The 22,912-nt window shown below is 50.1% G+C and overlaps 4 protein-coding genes across 12 annotated transcripts; 3 read left to right on the forward strand and 1 right to left on the reverse strand.

Moving 5' to 3' along the window:
- Positions 1 to 11,443: 11,443 nt before the first annotated feature.
- LOC100276407 (uncharacterized) lies at positions 11,444 to 12,196 on the forward strand. Its single transcript, NM_001150210.2, is given in 1 exon segment — positions 11,444 to 12,196. A coding segment is annotated over 1 exon segment (510 nt). The 5' UTR covers positions 11,444 to 11,491; the 3' UTR covers positions 12,002 to 12,196.
- A 64-nt stretch (positions 12,197 to 12,260) lies between these two features.
- LOC100383490 (uncharacterized) lies at positions 12,261 to 18,121 on the reverse strand. Of its 9 annotated transcripts, NM_001362087.1 has the most exons (14): positions 17,070 to 17,333; positions 16,862 to 16,973; positions 16,682 to 16,799; positions 15,424 to 15,648; positions 15,145 to 15,191; positions 14,656 to 14,796; positions 14,491 to 14,539; positions 14,347 to 14,399; positions 13,620 to 14,260; positions 13,400 to 13,446; positions 13,273 to 13,318; positions 12,976 to 13,024; positions 12,740 to 12,868; positions 12,329 to 12,630 (listed from the first exon to the last, which is right to left on the reverse strand). In NM_001362087.1, exons 4-14 carry the CDS (start codon positions 15,616 to 15,618, stop codon positions 12,510 to 12,512), a joined length of 1,518 nt encoding a protein of 505 aa, NP_001349016.1. In that variant the 5' UTR covers positions 15,619 to 15,648; positions 16,682 to 16,799; positions 16,862 to 16,973; positions 17,070 to 17,333; the 3' UTR covers positions 12,329 to 12,509. The 9 variants fall into 9 exon arrangements, 8 of the variants coding, with proteins under 8 accessions (XP_035818249.1, XP_035818247.1, XP_008658874.1 ...); NR_156722.1 differs by having other exon boundaries at positions 12,261 to 12,630; positions 13,620 to 14,066; positions 14,255 to 14,260; positions 15,424 to 16,973; XM_035962356.1 differs by adding an exon at positions 17,471 to 18,121 and having other exon boundaries at positions 12,300 to 12,630; positions 15,424 to 16,967; positions 17,070 to 17,340.
- On the forward strand, positions 17,783 to 20,440 carry LOC100274012 (superoxide dismutase). The gene is made up of 8 exons (NM_001279630.2): positions 17,783 to 17,997; positions 18,413 to 18,640; positions 18,715 to 18,909; positions 18,991 to 19,162; positions 19,433 to 19,551; positions 19,644 to 19,670; positions 19,759 to 19,782; positions 19,873 to 20,440. The coding sequence occupies exons 1-8, from the start codon at positions 17,842 to 17,844 to the stop codon at positions 20,110 to 20,112; spliced, it is 1,161 nt and encodes a 386-aa protein (NP_001266559.2). The 5' UTR covers positions 17,783 to 17,841; the 3' UTR covers positions 20,113 to 20,440.
- Positions 20,441 to 20,979: 539 nt separating this feature from the next.
- On the forward strand, positions 20,980 to 22,059 carry LOC100281027 (uncharacterized). Its single transcript, NM_001153946.2, has 3 exons — positions 20,980 to 21,126; positions 21,467 to 21,584; positions 21,718 to 22,059. The coding sequence occupies exons 1-3, from the start codon at positions 21,115 to 21,117 to the stop codon at positions 21,861 to 21,863; spliced, it is 276 nt and encodes a 91-aa protein (NP_001147418.1). The 5' UTR covers positions 20,980 to 21,114; the 3' UTR covers positions 21,864 to 22,059.
- Positions 22,060 to 22,912: the final 853 nt, after the last annotated feature.

Here is a 22,912-nt window from a genome sequence, read left to right on the forward strand (position 1 = left end):
TATAGGATTTTTGTGCCTCAACAAATTTATCATGCTCTTCATACAACAAATCCTCTTGCTTTTCTAAAAGTATATTCTTTTCATTCAAGGCATCAATTAATTCATTAATTTTGTCTATCTTAGATCTATCTAAGCCCTTGAACAAACATGAATAATCTACTTCATCCTCATCACTAGATTCGTCCTCACTTGAAGAAGCATAGGTAGAGTTGCGAGTACATACCTTCTTCTCCCTTGCCATAAGGCATGTGTGACGCTCGTTGGGGAAGAGGGTTGATTTGTTGAAGGCGGTGGCGGCGAGTCCTTCATTGTCGGAGTCGGACGAGGAGCAATCCGAGTCCCACTCCTTGCCTAGATGCGCCTCGCCCTTTGCCTTCTTGTAATGCTTCTTCTTTTCCCTCTTGTTTCCCTTTTCCTAGTCACTATCATTATCGGGACAGTTAGCAATAAAATGACCAAGCTTACCACATTTGAAGCATGATCGCTTCCCCTTGGTCTTAGTCTTGCTCGGCTGTCCATTGCGACCCTTTAGCACCGTCTTGAATCTCTTGATAATGAGGGCCATTTCTTCTTCATTAAGACCGGCCGCCTCAATTTGCGCCACCTTGCTGGGTAGCGCCTCCTTGTTCCCTGTGGCTTTGAGAGCAAAAGGTTGCGGCTCGTTGATCGGTCCATTCAAGGCGTCGTCCACATACCTTGCCTCCTTGATCATCATTCGCCCGCTGACGAATTTTCCTAGGACTTCTTCGGGCGACATTTTGGTGTACCTGGGATTCTCACGAATATTATTCACCAAATGAGGATCAAGAACGGTAAAGGACCTGAGCATTAGTCGGACGACGTCGTGGTCCGTCCATCGCGTGCTTCCGTAGCTCCTTATTTTGTTGATAAGGGTCTTGAGCCGGTTGTATGTCTGAGTTGGCTCCTCGCCCCTTATCATCGCGAACCGTCCAAGCTCGCCCTCCACCAACTCCATTTTGGTGAGCAAGGTAGCGTCATTTCCCTCATGAGAGATCTTGAGGGTATCCCAGATTTGCTTGGCGTTATCCAAGCCACTCACTTTATTATATTCATCCCTGCACAATGAGGCTAGAAGAACAGTAGTAGCTTGTGCATTCTTATGGATTTGCTCATTAATGAATATAGGACTATCCGAACTATTAAAGTGCATTCCACTATCTACAATCTCCCATATGCTAGGATGGAGAGAGAATAGGTGACTACGCATTTTGTGGCTCCAAAATCCGTAGTCCTCCCCATCAAAGTGTGGGGGCTTGCCGAGTGGAATAGAAAGCAAATGTGAATTTGAACTTTGCGGAATACGAGAGTAGTCAAAAGAAAAGTTAGAATTAACCGGTTTCCTTTGTTTGTCGTGGTCGTCGTCCTTTTGGGAAGAAGAAGACTCATCGCTGTCGTAGTAGACGATCTCCTTGATGCGTCTTGTCTTCTTCTTCTTCCCATCTTTTCGCTTGAGGCCCGAGCCCGAGTCATTGGACTTGTCATCCCTTGGCTCGTTGACGAAGGACTCCTTCTCCTTGTCGTTGATCACAATTCCCTTCCCCTTAGGATCCATCTCTTCGGGCGGTTAGTCCCTTTCTTGAAGAGAACGGCTCTGATACCAATTGAGAGCACCTAGAGGGGGGGTGAATAGGTGATCCTGTAAAAACTTAAACTTATAGCCACAAAACTTGATTAGGCGTTAGCACAGTTTATGCCAAGTGGCTAGAGAGGAGTCAAAACACAATAACCACAAGAATCCAATCACAGAGATGACACAGTGGTTATCCCGTGGTTCGGCCAAGTACAAAACTTGCCTACTCCACGTTGTGGCGTCCCAACGGACGAGAGTTGCACTCAACTCCTCTCAAGTGATCCAATGATCAACTTGAATACCACGGTGTTCTTGCTTTTCTTTTCTCAATCCCGTTTGCGTGGAATCTCCACAACTTGGAGCCTCTCGCCCTTACAAAAGATGTTCACAGAGAATCACAGAGCAAGGGAGGGATTAGCAACTCACACACGACACAAAGATCACAGCGAATACGCACACACAAGACCCAGACTTGAGCTCAAAAGACTAGCACACTAGAACGGAGCTCAAATCACTAGAATGTCGAACAAGTGCGCGAGATTGATGTGTGAGTGATCAAGAGTGCTCAAGGAATGCTTGGTTCTCCTCCATGCGCCTAGGGGTCCCTTTTATAGCCCCAAGCCAGCTAGGAGCCGTTGAGAGCACATCTGGAAGGCTATCCTTGCCTTCTGTCGTCGGGCGCACCGGACAGTCCGGTGCACACCGGACATTGTCCGGTGCCCGATTTATTTCCATAAATAGCCGCAGCCGACCGTTGCCGACCACTGCAGATCTGGCGCACCGGACAGTCCGGTGCACACCGGACAGTCCGGTGCTTTCTTCCGACCGTTGGCTCGGCCACGTGTCGCGCGGCGATCGCGCGGCCGACCGTTGGCCCGGCCGACCGTTGGCTCACCGGACAGTCCGGTGTACACCGGACAGTCCGGTGAATTTTAGCCGAAGTCGCCGGAGAAAAACCCGAGAGCGGCCTCTTCGGCCGAGGCAACCTGGCGCACCGGACACTGTCCGGTGCACCACCGGACAGTCCGGTGCCCCAGACCGAAACAGCCCCTTGGCTGCACACAGCCAAGTCTTCTCTTCTCTTCTTCTTTCTGTTTCTAACACTTAGACAAAGATATTAGTACACAAAACCAATGTACTAAGACTTAGAAACATACCTTTGTTGAAGATTTGCACTTTGTTCATCCATGGGCGTTGATTCACATTTAAACACTTGTGTTGACACTCAATCACCAAAATACTTAGAAATGGCCCAAGGGCACATTTCCCTTTCAGCGGCGCGCCAAGTCGTTCGTCTTACTGGGTGATGAAAAGGAGCTCTACCACCGTAGCCCCTCAGGCATTCTCCAACGATGCATATCCGTCGCTGAAGGACAGGAGTTATTGCAAGAAATACACTCAGGGGCTTGCGGTCACCACGCAACACCTCGAGCCCTTGTGGGAAACGCCTTCCGACAAGGTTTCTACTGGCCGACCGCGGTGGCCGACGCCACTAGGATTGTACGCTCTTGCCAAGGGTGTCAATTCTACGCAAGACAGACGCACCTGCCCGCTCAGGCCCTGCAGACAATACCCATCACCTGGCCGTTTGCAGTGTGGGGTCTGGACCTCGTCGATCCCTTGCAGAAGGCACCCGGGGGCTTCTCGCACCTGCTGGTCGCCATCGACAAATTCTCCAAGTGGATCGAGGTCCAACCCTTAACCAGCATCAGGTCCAAGCAGGCAGTGGCGTTCTTCACCAACATCATCCATCGCTTTGGGGTCCCGAACTCCATCATCACCGATAATGGCACATAGTTCACTGGGAAGAAGTTTCTGGACTTCTGCGAGGACCACCACATCCGTGTGGACTGGGCCGCCGTAGCTCACCCCATGACGAATGGGCAGGTGGAGCGTGCCAACGGTATGATTCTGCGGGGACTTCAACCGAGGATCTACAACGACCTCAACAAGTTTCGCAAGCAGTGGATGAAAGAGCTACCCTCGGTGGTCTGGAGTCTGAGGACGACGCCGAGCCGAGCCACGGGTTTCTCGCCGTTCTTTCTAGTCTATGGGGCCGAGGCTATCTTACCCACAGACTTAGAATACGGTTCCCCGAGGACAAAGGCGTACGACGACCGAAGCAACCAGACCAGCCGAGAAGACTCACTGGACCAGCTCGAAGAAGCTCGGGACGTGGCCTTACTGCACTCGGCGCGGTATCAGCAGTCTCTGCGACGCTACCACGCCCGAGGGGTTCGGCCCCGAGGCTTCCAGTTGGGAGACTTGGTACTTCGGCTGTGACAAGACGCCCGAGGGCGCCACAAGCTTACTCCTCCCTGGGAAGGGTCGTTCATCATCGCCAAGATTTTGAAGCCCGGAACATACAAGCTGGCCAACGATCAAGGCGAGGTCTACAGCAACGCTTGGAACATCCAACAGCTACGTCGCTTCTACCCTTAAGATGTTTCAAGTCGTTCATATACCTCGCTTTTTTCTTTACATACATAAATAAAGTATAACCGTCAAGGGAGGATCACCCTTGCCTCGGCAAAGCCCGACCCTCCCTCGAGGGCTAGAAGGGGGGAACCCCCTCTGCGTCAAAATTTTCCTCGAAAAAGTCTTTTGCCAGAATGTCTTTCGCGCTTTTCGACTACTTCGATAGCAGGGTCCTAAAAACGACGAGAGTACACGTAAGCGGCAAGGCCGACCGAGCCGAGGGACTCCTACGCCTCCGGGATACGGATACCTCACTCATCACCTTCCACGAATAGTAACTCACGCTCGAACGAGGGATTCTGCTGCCGAACAAGTCCTAACGCTTGAAAACTTTTCTGCCAGAACGGCTTTCGTGCCGTTTCGACTGCTTTGATAGCAGAACCCTAAAAACGACGAGAGTACACGTAAGCGGCAAGGCCAACCGAGCCGAGGGACTCCTACGCCTCCGGGATACGGATACCTCACTCATCACCTTCCGCGAAAAGTAACTCACGCTCGGAAGAGGGATTCTGCCACCAAACAGGTCCTAACACACGAAACAAGAGGAAAGAAAACGTGGCTTTATAATCCGGCGTTAAAATGTTTAGGCCCCAGCGGCCGCAAAAAACATACACATACTACAGACAAACTGTTCCTGTAGGTTCAGACATCGGCAGAGGGAGCAGCAGCACCCTCGGCGTCGTTTCCACCCTCGGCGGAACCTGGCCCAGCCTCGGACGGCGATACAGGCGGAAGGATCTCCACCCCAAGGGAAGACGCCAGCACTGCGCTTGGGCCCTCATGGTCAGGTTCTCCGCAAGGGTTCCGGCCCGAGCGGATGCCTCGGCTGGCCGCTCCGTAGCCTTAGCCAGCTGTCCCTCGAGGACCTCAGCCCGGCTCACGGCCTCGGCAGCATGACTCCAGGGTTGGTCCCGCTAGCGGACAACCTGGCCAAGCTCCGGCCGCCGCTGCCGCACCTCCTCGGCCAGGGAAGCCACGTGCTCCCGGGCCGATGAAGCCTCTTTTCGAGCCGACTCCGCCTCTGTCCACGCCGACGCCGCTACCTCCGGCTCCAGCTCATCGCAGAGCAGCCGAAGGTTCTAAAACTGAGCAAGAGAAGCCTTGAGCGACAAGGCCGACCGAGCCGAGGGACTCCTACGCCTCCGGGATACGGATACCTCACTCGTCACCTTCCGTGCAAGGCAACTCACGCTCAGTTAAGCGGTTCAGCTAGCCGACAGGCGAGTCCTAGTGCTCAAAATGAGGGAGAAACACGATATTACACTCAAATACCCAGATGTTTAGGCCTCGACAGCCACAATGAACAAACACCCATACTCAGGGTACCATTACAAACGGGACTCCGGTTCCACTCCCGCGGGTATGAACAACCTCCACACCAGAGGGCCTGCGGGACAACAAACTCTGGGTGGCTTGCCGGCGACCGCTCCATCAGCAGCGACAACGACCTCCGCCTCGGGTGGATAAACAGCAGCAGCGATGACCTTAGGGCAAACGCTGCTATGAGAAGGCCCTCGCCCACGTCCCCACTCGAGGGGCGAGGACAAGCCATCAAAGCCAAAGAGCCGGAGGTCTGACCGCGGGTGGCGCCAACGGTCTCGTCGGCGGAGAAACCTCCTCTGGCGACCACCACCTCAGCACCGACGACAGCGGCCACCTGCGCGCTAGCGCTACGCCAACGAATGGCGGTCGCCCCAGCCTGCACCGGCAGATCCCCACTCAAGTCCTCGCGAACGGGCAGGCACCGACGTCCGCACGGAGGCGTCGTGCCGGAGTGAGGACAAGACAATCCAAGAACACGAACGCCGCCCATGCGGCATATGACGTCTTGGACGATCCCCCGGTGCACACGGCGCAACAGTCGCCCGTGCGGTGGACGGACGACCACGCCTGGATCAAGCGGCAGGAGGCAGCGTCGGAGGCCGCGATAGAGCCAGCTAAGCTAGCGAGCCAGGCACGCTGGAGCTGACGACGCTTGCGGCCAACCGGTCCCGCGTTGTTGAAGTTCGCCCCCTCCGCAAGGCCGGTGAGCGCCCTCTCCCCTGAATGCTGAAGGAAGATGCGGCCTGCCGGCCCATGCGGGAGGTAGAACCCCGGCTCAGCTCGCCCTCCGCCACAGCAAGGATGATGAAGATCCTTGAAGCTGAGGGCGGGGCAGAGGCCGCAGCCCAGCTTGCTTCTCCCCACCACCGAACTGGTGGTCATCATCCTGGATGACCATTGGTGAGGGAATGTAGCTGGGCTGCATGATGAAAATCCTTGAAGCCGAGCGATGGCTGAAGGGCGCCAACCCCCGCGAGGTCGCGCTCCTCCAACAGCAGCAAGACGAAGGCAACGCGGGTGCTCCCCATCCGGGGCTCGAAAGGTGGAAGGGCGCGATGCATGAGGGGAGTGCGAAGACATGGCTACCGCCCGGGGGATCGACCCCTTTTTAAAGGCGGCACTCCCCACTCGCATCCTCAAGCGTCGCGAGCAAAGTCTCCACCGACGAGCTCCAGGGTTCCCACCCTCCGGCGTGGGGGCTGGGTCCCACACGTCATGCGGGCTGACCAAAAACGGAAGAAGCCAAACCACTGCACGTGAAGCAGGTAACCACCCCGCAGTTATAAGCGTTCCCCCATTCTCGCCGAAACCAGCGGGCGAAAGGGCGGACCGCCATGCAGGAGGCGTGCAACCGCACCACGGTTGTGCACCCTTTCGGCTTCATCGCGTCTGGTGGGCCAGCGTGAAGGCCTGGGCCTGCATGTCTCGCAACCGGCACAACGGTTACTGCGTGCAAGAAACCGCACCGCCACTCGCGCCAATGTCGCGCCTTCTCGACTGCGAAACCGGTGCTGCGACTCGAGGCAGCCATGCGCATGACCCAACAGTGCCAATCGAGCACAACGATCACGGGTCAGTTAGCCGCGGGAGGAGGCGCGACAGTTGATGTGGCCAAAAGTGGACCGGCAGTAATGGTGGCAGCAGACGAGCGGAAGCAGCGGTCAAATCGCCTGCAGGCTCGCGTCCCCTCCTGAAGCGGCAGGGGGGCCCTCTCCCACTGCGTGAAGACGACGCGCCTGTGTTCCGTTCCTCGAACGACCCGCGCACACGGCCGCCTCGCGAATCGCCTGTCCCGTCGCATTAACTCCTCGGCAGGGCAAGCGACACCTTTGGCAGGTGAAGCGGGCATCGTTTCACCTCCGCCATGATGACCGCGTCAAAAAAGGTGCGCCACACTATTTAAATTCACATCCTTTTCCTCTTCCCCTTTCTCTCTCTTGTTAACAGGGACCGGGAAAGGGGATATTTCGAAAGGGATCCTTCTCCGCGAAGGAAGCGGGCCCTGAGCCCTCCTACTGATCAGGGGTTCGAAGGCTGGCCCCTCGGAAGGGTTTGATAGCCGCCCCAGAGCACTCGGGCTCCGCGCCCACTACTGATCAGGGGGTTCGAAGGCTGGCCCCTCGGAAGGGTTCGACAGCCGCCCCAGAGCATTCGGGCTCCGCGCCCACTACTGATCAGGGGTTCGAAGGCTGGCCCCTCGGAAGGGTTCGACAACCGCCCCAGAGCACGCAGAGTGAGGGATGACTCTGGTACGTCCGTTACATGGCCGAGGCTCGGGCTACGCTCCCGAGGTACCCTAGGATATTTTCGAGACCAGCAGGAGCGATTTTGTAACGGAATCCCACCAGAGGGAGGCATCGACCCTCGGACCCTATCGAACGGGTCCGGGTCCGACAAATCACCTGCAGGTACTTTTGGAGCGCGCCTCTAGGCCACTAGCCAACCCTTATCGAACGGGGCACGGGCGTCCACTCGGATCACCCGTTAGCAACTCACTGGAGACACCATGTTCGGCGCCCTCCGAGGGCAACATGGCGCTTTCCCCCCCTTCCTCCTTGCGGAAAGGCGACGAAGGGGCGTATAATAAAAGTCGAGACAGTCCTTGATCGTCCTCTCGCTCCGTGCAGAGGCTCGGGGGCTGCTCTCGCAATCCGGCTACGGCCAAACCGTTGACAGCGTCAACAAACCAGCCTAAAAACTCGGAACCTGACCATGCACCCGGGCTACAATCAGGTCGCATGAGGGAACAACCAGGCCGGCCAAGGCATCACAAAAAGCATTAAGACCTCAGAGGAGTCAAACCACTCCTCCGAGGCCTCGGGGGCTACACCCGGCGGGTGCGCTCGCGCGCACCCACCGGAACAAAGTATAACCGAGAAAGGCCGGTCCCCTCGCAAAAAAGTGCGGCAAAGCCTCCAAGCGAGTACCAACACTCCCTTCGAGGCTCGGGGGCTACTGTCGGGTACCGTAATTAGGGGTACCCCCAACACTCCTACACATGGCTGGTAACCACTCTCAGCACAAACCGCAAAGACTGATGGGCACGGTTCAGGTCAAGGCCTCGCCAACCAAGGGACGCAATCTCGCCTCGCCCGACCCTGACCTCGGGCGGGAACAGTAGTCCTAGACGAATTCACGCCTCGCCCGAGGGCCTCCTCAGGCAATGGGCGCACCCTCGGCTCGCTCGAGGCCCAGCTCGGGCAGGCTTCGTCGAGAAGCAATCTTGACCAAATCGCCTCTCCAACCGACCGTATCGCAGTCGCATTCAATGCGAGGATCGCCTGACACCTTATCCTGACACGTGCGCCTCAGTCGGCAAGGTCAAAGTGACCGCAGTCACTTCACCCTTTCACTGACCGATCTGATAGGAAAACAGCGCCGCTCACCCTGCTCCGACTATTGTGCCAGCCACCCGGGCAAGGCTGACAACAGCAAGTTCAGCCTCAGGCGCAACAGGAAGCTCCGCCTCGCCCGACCTTAGGCCTCGGCCTCGGGAGGAGGTCTCCGCCTCGCCTGACCCCAGGGCTCGGCCTCAACCTCGGCCTCGAAAGGTGGTCTCCGCCTCGCCCGACCCCAGGGCTCGGCCTCAACCTCGGCCTCGGGAGGAATCGCATCCTCGCCCGACCCCGGCCTCGGCCTCAGGAGAAGTCTCCGCCTCGCCCGACCTTGGGCTCGGACCGACCGCGCCACGGGGGATACATCATTATCCTACCCCTAGCTAGCTCAGGCTATGGGGGAACAAGACCGGCGTCCCATCTGGCTCGCCCCGGTAACAAGTAATGATGGCTCCCCACGTGCGTTCATGACGACGGTGGTTCTCAACCCCCTATGGAAGCAAGGAGACGTCAGCAAAATTCCAGCAGCACCGACAGTTGTGCTTCTACAGGGCTCAGGCACTTCTCCGACGGCCATGTTACCGCGTACACAGGGCTCTAGCACCTCTCTGACAACCACGTTGGCATGTACACAGGGCTAAGACACTTCCCTGCCATACACGTTAGCGCCTAGCTACACCCCCCATTGTACATCTGGACCCTCTCCTTGCATCTATAGAAGGGAGGTCCAGGGCCTTCATGCGGGAGGAGGTGTGGGGGAACGAGCTAACGAACAGGCTCACTCTCTCTCTCTCTCGCGAACGCTTGTAACCCCTACTACGAGCACACCCCCCTAGTGCGAGATAATACGAGCCGCGTTTCTCCCTTGTGTTCCATCTCGCGCCAACCCATCTGGGCTGGGGGTCCAGGGACCCCCCCCGGGGGTCGAAACGCCGACAATATGTGTAAAGGTGATATTTGTGCAGTAAAAGCACCGCGCTGGGTGCACGGGAAGGTGTCCTACCTTCGCACTATCGTATATGCTCGCCTGATGGTTGCTTATGTGTGTTTTTCCCTATTGGTCTTGGCCTTGCGGGCGATAATGGTCGTGGCTCTTGGTTGCGTGACCATTGACACCTCTGCTTCGTCATCCGTCTCCTGTTGGTAGTGACATCAATCTTATGCCAGGTGGACCCATTATCTCACACTCTCTTTAGAGGCTTCATCCCCTTTAAGGGCGTTGGATGGTAGTTTATGGTGCCTGGATGTGCTGTCTATGGGGTGCTCGTCATCAACTTCAAGAAAGATGGTTGTTCTTTGGCAAGCTTCAACTGGGGTGCTCCCTCACTCTTAGTCCTCTCTCAGTTGGGTGGTCCCTCATCCTTTCAAGGATTCCTCCTCTTGTTGTGTGAAATGGAGGAAGACAACTGTGTGGCGTTGCTACGACGGATGATGTTGTTTACATTGGTTTGGGCTAGCCGACGAGTACATTGTTTGATGATGAGGTCTTCAGGAATTCGGTTGTCGTTGTCCTACTCACATCAAGTCTATTCGTGTTGTGTTTGCTTTCTTTTCCTTCTTGTCGCTAAAGTACTTGCTGTGATGTGCTTGCAACTGCCTATAATCTGTGGCCTGCCACAAATATGAAAAGGTTTTCCGTCGTTTCCTTAAAAATGAAGTCATTGAATCATTGAAATTCATGTGGGAGCCCCTCCCTCCGTTAACAGTTAAAAAAACTAGAAATGGTTGATGAGCGTCTAATTATTTTATATCAAATTTTACTAAATAGAAGTTTACAACACATACCTCTACTAGTTTTGGCATTATTCTGGCACTTGTTCGTTGGTTTTGGTTCCATATTTATTATTCAATATTACTAGTATATAGTTCGTACTAACACTATGATCTCGAAGAAAAGGAGAGGAAGGATTGACAGCGACGACGATGATACGAAGGGAGGGGGAAGCTGGAGGCGACGGGTCGCGGGGGAGAGATGAGGGTTATATCTTGATGGAATTGGATTGATGGTTGTCTCAATGTTGATCCTTCAAATTTTATGAACATGTCACATTTTTGGGCCTGCCTTATTTCTCGTGCTTGAATCATTAACTACTTAACCGAGACTCTCATGCTAGGGAAATTGAAAAATAATTTAACATCTTCTGTTTTGTGGAATTTATGAGAATGTTCACATGCTAGTATATAGATCATGATTAAATATATTGTTTAAATTACTTTTAAAATTTTTATATTATAATTTAGAGGATGAGTTTACGTGGTAAGGCTCACGGCTCGCTGGCTCGATGAGCCGAGTCGAGCCGATTTTTTAGGTTCACGAGAGGAGTGAGGCGAGAGCTCGACTCATTACTTGACTCTCATTAGTTGACTGATGAGCCGAGGTTCGACTTGTTTTCCACCGCCTACTTCTAGTAATAGAACCTAAATTGGATCCAACGGTCCCAAAAGATGGGAGTGTCAGGTGTTGGGTCACGATGGCTGCATTATATAGCTGCATACAGAGTTGCAGATAATGGTAGCAAAACATGCGTATAGCGTTGGAGATTATCCTCGACTAACAGAAATTAAAGTGTTGGAGATACAGCTCCCATCTAATCTACAAGAAAATCTCAACAACCAAATGTCTGTTTCCGTTACACCTCTGCCTGCGTCGGACTCCGAACGACATCGATATTGAGGCGTCCATATATATATAGACGCCGCCTGCCGCCAGCATCTCATCCCCGACCAAAACCAATCGAACAGACTCGAGGTAGCGGCGATGGAGATGGAGAGCCTCATTGCCATGGTGGCCTTCAGCGAGGCACCGTTCGACCGCACCTCGGCTGCGTCGTCGCTTGCCGCCGGGAACAGCCCATCCTCATCCAACGTTCCCAAGGCTGCGCCGTCGAGGTTGGCGTTGCTGGCCGCCAAGTGGCCGATGGAGAGGGTCGCGGCCATGATGGCCTTCTGCGAGGCGCCGTTCGACGGCGCCTGGGCTCTGTCGCCAGGTGCCGCTGTCGGAGGCCGCGCCTGCGCAACGAACGTCCCCGAGGCCCCGGCGAGGCTGGCCGCAGCCGCGAAGACGAAGAAGCGGCCGGTGGATAGGCTCGTGGCCACGATGGCCTTCTGCGAGGCGCCGTTCGACGGCACCTTCGATGGCACCTCGTCGGATGCCGCCGGTGACGTTGAAGATACGGCGGCGTTGAGGCGGCGGCCGTGGCTGGCCGACGCCAAAGAACTGGAACGAGTGGCCATTGCGGCCGCAGCAGCGGCTGCTGGTGAGCGAAAAGGTTGATGGGCTCGCATCGCATTGGAGTGACCGATGGAGTCAGCAAGGACCAAGGAGATTGTTTTTTTTTCCAGTCTCTTCTTTTCCTTTTTTTAAGATGGTCTTTAGGGAAAAACCGTAGGTGTCTTCGCTTTGCGATTTTCAATCTAATTAAGACTGCTGAGTTTTGTTCAAATCTACTACTGAAATAACGATTACCCGCATGTCATGTTCTGTTTTTATTGGTTGCAACTAGATACACATAACACACATACTCCACATTCATATCACACGCATGTTCTGATTGATACCCATGAGGCCAACATGCTGCAGGAAATAAACTGTAATCCCTGATCCCTTTGCTTGTTGATATTCGTATACGTTACACTTGTGAAAACAAGGAAAGAATGGTACATTTAGGCCAGCACTTAATTCTTGCTGCCCCCTGCTGGATTGTGTATGTGTATTTGTATCTAGGACCATTTCAAGTCTAATTCTATTAGTATATAAAAAAATGTCAGAAATGATTGGGCGGTCATGTGTTGGGGTCAGAGACAATCCTTTCGATCTCTTCCACCAGCCGCTCCTTCTCTTCGGCCAAATCCTCGTTTTGCTTCTGAAGCTCCTCGATCTGCTTGGTCTGTTCTGAATCTTTCCTGTAATCGTGTTTATAAACATTTAATCAACTCGGTTTACAAAGGTGGCTTATGATTACTTGACAAGAATTTTTCTTGGAAACTTGTGTCCTTGCGACAGTGTACCCACCTGTTCATGAAAGACAGGTTAAGTTTTAGTGATCGGACCTCCTTCTCTAGGGTTTCACAGCGTTTAAGTACGGCTTGCATATCAGATGGTATTACTGGTGTGGAACTTCTTTCCTTTGCTTCTGCCATTCTGAACCGTAAGAATGTAATGGAACATCACATACTGTATGATAATTATAACTCATTGTTCAAGGACAATGTATTTTTTTTCTGAAATAAGGGAGAATCATCACATACTTGCGTGAGCGCTCAACCCTGCGCTTCTTTGTAGGATCTCCATTATCAGCTGCAGAGTTAACTAATTAGATTGTTTGGTGATTAAGAAGAAACTGTACAGTAGTATATGATATGCTAAACAATTGTTCATTTGGCACAAGCACATCTGCGCACGACAATTTCATATATTTCAAGTCTCCCCCTCCCCCCCCCCAAAAAAAAACCTTATGAACATGTGTTTAGGGTGAGTAATTGTTTTGAGAAATCACCATATGCTAAGTATTTAGTGCCTAAAAATAAGTCATCTTCTGGATATACCTGCTTGTTCAGATGAAATGGATCCTATTCGAGTTAGGGCTGCTTTCTGCAAACGAGAAAATGATTCATATTAAAATAATTCGACAGAGTAGTTTTTTTATGCTCCAGAAGTATTAGTTGAACTTACCTTCCTCCCATCTTTCAAATTATCCTTTTGTACCCTCTCTCTATACTCTGCAGTTTGAACAAATAAACACAATGTTATTTTCCCATGGCATGATAACAATGACATCATTATAAGAGAAAAGATCAAGTGTTCTCACATCCATGTTGTGGCTATAAGTATCTATGCCAGGCCAAGTAAAGCTTTGCTTAACTCAAGGATATATGTATTGACAGAATTATACCTTTGCCTTTTGATTTGCAGTCGGTTGTTCCATTTGCAGCATTTTTTCTGGTGCTCTCACAAACACTCATCGCTTGCGCTGCAGGAGGTAGCTCATCACACATTTCAAATCCAGCTGAATGAGTAGTCATAGCAGTAGACGATCCACTGTGTGAAGGCTCTCGAGAAGCTGCACTGAACCAAACCTGGTTTGCAGGAGCAACGAAGTTACCATTGTTTGGTTCCATGGGCCTGTCAACCTTGGGAAGCATCAGGGAATCCTGAACTTGGGCAGTTGTCACTATGGGAAAGAAATCTGTTCCTCCAAGAATGTTTTGTTGAAACTGCTGAGTGTCATAGAATCCAAAAGAATTGCCTGCTGAGGTGTCTTTGTTAGCATGGCTACCAAGCTTCTTGCGCTCAAGTGTGTCCTTGAGCATGCTCACCACTGAGGTAACAGTATCTTGTGCTGCCACATGTGGATTATCCAGAGGGGATGTTGATGAACTTGAAGGAGATACAAACTTTGGTGTATGAACAAGTGTGTTGCTCATTGGTGTGATGTTTGTTGTGTTTGTAAAATCTTGTTTTAATTGGTTAGGTGTTTCAATGCTTCCTATTGTTATTGGTGCCATATTAGTTTGCATCGCAGCATACCTCCTCCTGCAAATATGACCAAGAAAACTGAGGCAAGAACCATATATTTCATGCGGGAAGGTAATAGCGCACATGGAATCAGAAGGTCCTGCCTTAACTCTGACGAACGACTTCTAGTCATTGGTTGAGTGCTGTGGAACCAGGCCTACAAATGGATAAAATGAGAAAAGCTACTGCCTTTTACTCATATACAAATTTGTGAATATAGCATCAACTGGATTGTGAAGATGACTAACTTTTGCTAGAAGTAGGTCACTGGCTTGCATTCCCTTCTCTGCTGCATTTCTGTTATGGCAAAAGAGCAAGGTCAATAAAACTTATAGTACATAGATCATAAAGTAGAATGCAATTTTATTTTTTCAGAAACTGTGGAAGGTGATGTTGGTGTATAAATACAGTACTTGAGTGATTGCTGGTTGTGGTTATTTGGATATTCGACAGAAGGAATTGTTAAATTCTGTGGAACCAAGTTGTCAGTGAGAAAACTTTGTTGAGCAATGTCATGCTGTTGATTCGGAAGGCCTGCGGCTTCTGATGACAACCTGCATAGTTTTGGGCAACACTTTGTGAGTTAGGAATTACAGTTAAACAAATCATAAAAGTTGATCATAGTAGGAGTAGACCTTCCATGCATTTCCAACCTTTAATTGGGTAATACGTGTACCTTTATATGCTTTCTTAAAGTCATTTTTTCTCTTTAAAATAGATAACACAATCTATTTAGTATCTGAGGCATATGAGTTCAGATAGCCTTTTTAGATTTGTTTCAATTAAATTTATTATCTTTGTTTTGAGGTGTTCTCTCCACCTACGTAAACATTTTTTTCACTGGTGTATATTTACAGATCTAGAAAATTTAGTTAATTCTGCATCATTTACCAGCATCCTACCTAGATGGTTGTCGAGGGTGATTGTTCACTGACCCAAATCCAGGGATCTGCAAATAAGCAGCCATACATTTAGGTGACAGATTCTGAGTAAGAGATTAGTCAACATAGTCAGTGGCACTTTAGTATTCATATAGCTTACAGAATATCCACTATGTACTTTCCGAAATGATAGAAGTGAGTGATCCCCAGCAAAAGGGACCATATCTTCTGAAGCATGAGCTATTTCATCTTCATGCTCGCAGAAAAGAAGAAACGACAGGAAAATTTCAGAATTCTTGCCTCTCCATTCATAAGCCAGTTGTTGAACAGCTCCTCGCTGTCTTCTCTGAGACTTCGCGACGTGTTCTTGAACCCCAGCATCTCCATGCTTGGCGCTGCTGCTACTCCCATCGAGTTCTCCATCACTGCCTTGAGGAAGATCTCCTCGCTGGTGTTCCTGAACAAATCAGACAGGCCTCTGCCCTCCATCTCCATGAAACCCCTCTCAGCTCACCCTCCCCTCTCCTGGTGCAACGATTGACCAGATTGATAACGGGAGTCACAAGAAGCTGTCTTTAGTAGTGTTGCAGTAGCAGGGCTACTAAGGACAATCGCTTGAAATTCAAGCAACAGAAGCAATGAAACATATGAGATAATATAAAATAGAATCCCACCTAAAGCACCAAATAACCTTACAAAAATAGTGCCTGGCAGAAGAGTTCAAGCACAGAAGACATGTACTAGTTGAGTGTGGCACTAGCTAGCTGGGACTAAACAAAGTGATGGCAGGTATCTTTCCCTTCATCGGAGGCAAAGATTCCGTTCTCCTCATTTTGTCTCATCAGTGGAAAAATCGGCCAGTGAAGAATTTGGCCACTTTCGCGCCAATGAACACGCACAAGCGGCCTATATTAGGTGTATGTATGAACAGAAAAGCAGTACACTGCTTGAATTCAACAACACGTCTCAGAATTCCTAGTCCAAGGATTAATTTGCAGCAGCTTGGTCCTAGGTGTTTTGACACTGACAGCATCTAACATGATGCAGCAATTGGAGGAAGTGGATGGCCAGTCTAATAAGTGCCCATAGATTTACTCGGCATTACAGCGACATATTTGAATCATATATATAAAACACTGACGCAAGGCTGAAAAGCGCCGGTTTGGAGCCTCCCTTCCCTAACATGGACCTCTCGCCAAATCATGTCTCTGTATTACTGGTAAGGTAAACTGGCTCCTCTCGTCATGTTTAATTGTTGACATAGTTTTTACAGGAAAAAAAGTGTTGCTTTGGAAGCTTCTGCTGATCCTGACAACGGTTCCTTTTCGAATTTCTTGCGAAACTGCAAATCTCACAAACGAATTTTTTTCCCATCCAATCAAAAAACAAAACATCTGGAAAAAAAGGTTGTGTTTCGTCATGCTCCTCTAGCTGCAGCAGTCAAACACGAATTTACTGGCTAGTTAACACGGCAAAAACTGTACCTTCTCTACCTTTTCTCTAAACCAACTGAATGACCAGAAAATTGGAGGGGATCCATGTGAAGAAATCTTCTTACCAGATAATTGAATAGCAAGAGAATTTTCCCACTTCAATTCTCTGATCACCAAACAAACCTTGTTTTTTCCCCAATGAATCCAATCCCCTCCGATCAGGGATCAACCACCAAAAAGGGCCTGAAGAAGGGGCATGGTGATGGATTCACACGAATTTGCATATGGTTTTCACTGACACTGACCTTTGTGTTTCCTATCCAACTTCCATTTACAGAAACAAAGAGTGTTTGACCAGGACAATCAACCGAGATCTCCGTCGTCAGTCCGTCCAGATACATCCCTGGCTGCCTGTGTCTAACAATAAACAACCCGGATTAGTTGGTCTGTCAGCATCAGCCACGATCACACAGCAAGTATTCTACACCAAAACCGCACCACACTAGACACTACCTCGCCAATCTTTGCAGCAGCCGTAGGCCCAATAGCTCCTGTCCAGGCGCAAGGGCGGATTCTGCCGCCGGCGCGCACGCGGACGCGGCATCGCCCCCCGGCGATGGCGACCGCACCCGTCGCCTGACCTCAGAACAGAGGGGCCCGCATTTCTTTAAACCCCCCTTCATGGCGTCGCCGGAGTGCCAAACTGCAACTTGCTTTCAGATCTTTGACGGTGTCGCTGACGGGTTCAGGGGTGGTCGTCACGCGCGTGCTTGCCTCTCTCTGCCTGCGTTATTCCGGACAAATAAAAAGGATATAATATTATAGTACGTTTCCAATAGTCACGGTTTATGATTGGGTCTTCGTCTGACATGAATATTCGACGGGAGGATCCGGAGATGCTTCTTCTTTCTTACAATAATATGCGCAGTGCAGGTTTTTGTTGTCTTCACGCATGCTTCAAGGTTCATGCTCACCCGCTCAGGTTATTCAGAGTCTTTCAGCCTTTCAGCTTAGATGTTGACGCCTCCGACGTGGAAGAAGCGTACTTTCTAGTATACGCCTTCACGAGACGGCTGCACTTCTGGGCAGTCAAATGGGCCGCTGGATGAGATACGTGCCACGAATCGGCCGCAAAGCTAAAGCGAGGCCCAAATCCGAGGTCCGTTTGAGGCAATCCGCTCCGCGGCCGCGCTTATCCCCTCCGGCCGGCCCTCTGCGGCTCTGCCACATCTTAACTTTGCCTCGCTCGAAACCCAAGTCGGAAGCCCTCAGGCGTAGCGCGTCCATGGCGTCCACCGCGCTGGTGGCAGTGGCAGTGGGGGGCGCCATTTCTCTCGGTCTCGTCGCCTCCTCTGGCGTCGCGTCCTGCTCCCTGCGCGCCGGCGGCGACTCCCGGCGGTTTGGCCCCCGACTCGTCCTCCTGCGGAGAGGAGGCGCCGAGGTGAGAGTTTTCGTCTTCCCCGTCCCTCCTACCTCCCCTTGCCATTCCATTACTTGGTAGCTTCGAATCGGGAGGTACTTGTCTTTGTTTCGTTATCTGTGCGCTATTTAGTATATTTGCAACTCTGTCTGCCGAAGCAGAGGGGGGTGTTTGAATGCACTAGAACTAATAGTTAGTGGCTAAAATTAGTTGAAGACATCTAAACATCCTAGCTAATAGTTTAACTATTAGGTATTTTTAGTAAATTAGTTAATAGTTAGCTCTCTTTTTGTTAGCTAGCTAATTCCAGTAGCAATTTTTTAGCTAACTAATTATTAGCTTCATGTCAAGTTGTACCATTTTTCTTTTGCCAAGGAGGTCTCCTGACTTAACTGCAAGGCTAATTTGATGTGATTGAGTGAATCCTTTTGATCAGGGGGAGGGGACGAGGACACGGAATTGCCCAATATTTCGTTGTGCCAATAAGGTGGACGTTGTGACCGAGGATGACAGCGTCGATGGTGACGTTACCGACGATGGAGAAGACCTTGAGGATGCAGCTGATGACGCCATTGATGCTGATGTTGGTACCGAAGATGAACTGGAGTCTTCGCTGCCTGAGGATGTTGAGTGGATAAAGCAGCAGCCACTTCCTTATCCTTTGGTATGTACTCAGTGTCGATCTGCTAAGATTAGTAGTGAATGGAATGACAGATAGCCGCCGGGACGGTAATGTAGGATGCTCTGGAGCCATACATAAGCAAGGAGACGGTGGAGCAGCACTGGGGAGTTCACCAGCAGATTCACGTGGACCGGCTCAATGGCATGATCGGTGGCAGCGAGTGGGAAGGCATGTCGCTGGGGCAGATGATGCTCGCCTCCTTCAATGAGGGCAGGGAGCAGCCCCATCCTCCCTTCTTCCATGCCGCACAGGTACCATTTGGCCATCGCCTGCTGCGCATCTATGCTTACTTGCGTATGCTGCCAGTAGCTAACTCTTGGCCATGTTTTCAGGTATGGAACCATGATTTCTATTGGCGATCCATGAAACCTGGTGGCGGGGGCAAGCCACCGGAACGGCTCCTGAAGTTTATCAATAGAGACTTTGGCTCCCACGAGGGTATGATCCGGCAATTCATGGATGCTGCACTAACTCAGTTCGGTTCTGGATGGGTTTGGCTTTCCTGTAAGTGATGCTGACGACCATGCCTCTTGCCTTCACTGTTCTACGTACTCTGTAGCGGGCCAATTCCCTGTATGCCACTGGAAAATATACTCATTCCTTATATGACACTGGCCCCACATGTCATAGACACCAAAAAATATACCTATATGCCACTCAGTGGCACACAAGGGATGAGTATAAAATCTGATGGCATACCAGGAATTTTCTCTACTCTGTAAGTCGCACATGTTGGTCAGATGAGCATAAATCTTTTCTTTTTACTGGTTGTAGACAAAGGAAGCGGGTTGCCTTATGTGAAATCGAGAAGCCCCATCCCATCGGACAACCATGGTAGGCTGGTGATCTCAAAGACTCCAAATGCCATCAACCCTCTTGTCTGGGGCCACTCTGTGAGTATCAACTCCACAACTCCCTCTCCCCCCCTCGTATCACCATGAGTTCATGTATCTACATGAGTCTCACGAATCTGTTTCTTTGGCAGCCACTCCTCGCGATTGATGTTTGGGAGGTATAGTTTTGACATTGTACTTTTCCTTTCCTTTCGTTTTCATAAAGTTTACATCTTTACTAACAATTATCTTCACTTCCGGGGACAGCATGCATACTATCTGGATTACGAGGTTAGACGTGGAGAACGATGCTTGAAGTTTGCCGGTAGTTGAACAGCACATTTTTCTCTGACGTGTTTAGTTTCCGTTTCATTCTTACAGGATCGAAGGGCTGACTATGTTTCTGCGATTCTGGAGAAGCTTGTGTCGTGGGAAACAGTCGAGTCCAGGCTCGCGAAAGCCGTTGCACGGGCGGTAGAAAGAGATGAGCATCTCCGCAGAAGGATTCTAAGGAAACAGCGTTTAGCTCAGGCAAACGGACAGAGCAGAGCTAGGTCTCGCGCTCGGCAAGGGAGGCAAGGAGACCAGGAAGTCGCCAGGAGCCGTCCCGTGGAGGCATGACAACGCAGCTGGTAAATGGGGTGCATCAGGACACCGTTATGTAGCTGAATGGCGATCAACCTTTTCCCTGGTGACAGTCTTGAGAGCTTGCATGGTCATATTGGTCTGTTTTAGGCCGCATCCACCCTCAGCACTGCGAGGAGGGTGGGATAAGTTTTGCTAAGTAGGATTAGGGGTAGAGGTAGAGATGTAAAATAGACAGAATTTCGTCAGACTTGGACTCTTGGAGAATTCGTTTTGCTCGTTATTCTTTGTGGGATGTGAGTGACAATGTAAGAGGACATGATTGTGTGTTCTGATTTCTACAATCCAGTGCTCGGTTTTGGTGAAATATATGGATTTAAGATCTCAACTTAACTGCGCAGATACTTGTGTTTTATAGATTTATTATTAAATCTAGCGGTATTGTTTTTTTAAGTAATAAACGATGTGTCTAGCAATAGTAGATTTATGCGGGTTTATTCTTTGGAAGATGTTCATGTTACGTTATCGTAAATATTCCCTCCGGTTTCCTATTAGTTGTCATTTTGGATAATGTTCGAGTCAAACTTATAAAATTTTGACTACAAATAACTATTTTGTTATTTAGTTTTAGAACCTAATATTTATATGCATAAATTTATCATAAAAAGTACTTTTATAAAAGTATAAATGTATTAAGAGTTTATTTGTATTTTAACGAAAAACATTGGTCAAAGTTATATTTTGGAGACCGTGTTGTTGTCCTAAACGACAACTAATAAGAAACCGGAGGGAGTATGATAAGTATACATGCTGCGTTAAAAGAAAAGGAAAGGCCTTGGAGCACTCGGAGTGCAAGCTCAGCCCCGCGATAAAATCCAAGCCGGAGGAGAAACAAAAGACGCAAGAAGAGCAAGCAGTAACGCGGGAAGCGAGGGGGGGCGGGCCCACGGACAAAACAGTGGATAGATATAAACAAGAGGGCGAGCGCATCAGCTCGGACTTCCCCGCCCCGTCCAAGAGCAGCGCCGTCTCGTCGCCATGGGTCTGCAGGTACGGCTTCTCTCGCCGCTCTGTATTTGTATCTCTACCTGCATCTTCGAACAAGTGCCGTGTTTGGGTTGTGGAGCAAAACCTGCTGTGTGGTTTAATTTGTGACCTCGCCGTCGCCGGCCGGTTCGGTTGTTGCTTGCTTGGTGGCAACAAGCTCAGTCTCTCTGGATTAGGTGGGATGGTACCGCCCAGCGTCGTCGCTGATGTATGGATGGAGTCCGTGGTTCAGGTTCCATCCAGAGCCAACGAGACGGTAGCGCATCGCCGTCGATGCCGGCAACGCCATCCGATCCTTGCTTTTATGGGTTGCGTTTGCTAGCCTTCTCTCTGATTTTGGCAGGAGGAGTTCGAGGAGCACGCCGAGAAGGCCAAGACCCTGCCTGCCACCACGACGAACGAGAGCAAGCTCGTCCTCTACGGCCTCTACAAGCAGGCCACCGTCGGCGACGTCAGCACCGGTACGTTTGCGTTTTTTTTTGGTCTCGTCGATCTCCAATCTCCTGCCTGCTGCTGCTCGGGATGTTTTCTACAAGTATTAGTTCCAATAATCTCGTCACTCTACTCTGAACCTAGCTGTTCTGTCTCTGCTAGGTCGTCCTGGCATCTTCAGCCTGAAAGAGAGAGCCAAATGGGATGCTTGGAAGGCTGTTGAAGGGAAATCCAAGGACGAAGCAATGGCCGACTACATCACCAAGGTGAAGCAGCTGCTGGAGGCCGCCGCCGCATCCACCTCCTAGGCTACTCAAGGGAAAACAAAAACCATGATCCGCAGTCGCATATACGTATACATGTTGTCATGATATACGCTCGCCAATAAATCTTATCATTGTTGTACTGCTTGGTATGGCTTCTGATGCCATATATACTCATCACCCTTCAAACTAAGGCTGTAAACTCTTGCGAAAACAAACTGGATGTCCCTGTGATACTAGCATATGCTGAAATGTTTAGGCTGGGTCCCACTAACATCGGCGTCGACGGATGACATGGCAGTCGTTATTGCCCGGTTGGTCTAAATGTCAACTGGTCTGCGCTTTCGACCAGTTGACCCGATCGATAACCGGATTGATTGGTATCGACCTGCCTGCTAGAGAATTGGTTGATGCTGATTTTGATAGAGAATTGGTTGATGTCGATTTTGATCGATCGATACCAATCATTTGTTGCTATACAACAATTTCTGATTGGTTTGTGTCGTTTTAAACTAAAAAAACAAAATTCTAGAATTTGGTTTAAAACATAGAAGGTGTTTGAGTCCATTCACATTTACTCTTACTCGACTAAATCATTACAATCATATCTCTCTCGAGCTCAGATATTAAGATGATTGAGATTATCGATATCATTACGATAAAAGATTGTCTCTGGGACTTCAATGAGATGAGGAAGAAAGCAAAGGACGCAACATCAGGTCTATATATGTTGGCCGAGATGATAAAGCCAACAACGACCAGTTGATGCAAGACTATTTCAACAACACGTGCTATACCATCCGCTCTATTTTTGTTAAAGTTATGATTGCCAAAAAGTTCCCCCTTCAATCTTAGAAAGGTTGGACAAGCATCCCCTACCTTACACTTAGAATTGATGCACTCGACCTACTGCTGATGAATATATTAAAATGGAGATCTATTATCAAATATGCTATATAATAACTATGGTCATTCTATAATATAAAAATATAATATAAAGTAAATAAACGATCTAACTGTAGTCTAGGAGGCCATATCATGTCAATCTTTGTCTTGGAGCAAACTTAATAATACAATCTTCTGTTGGAGCAAAC

Source organism: Zea mays, chromosome 9 (assembly GCF_902167145.1).
Source record: "Zea mays cultivar B73 chromosome 9, Zm-B73-REFERENCE-NAM-5.0, whole genome shotgun sequence".
NCBI classification, from domain to species: Eukaryota; Viridiplantae; Streptophyta; class Magnoliopsida; order Poales; family Poaceae; genus Zea; species Zea mays.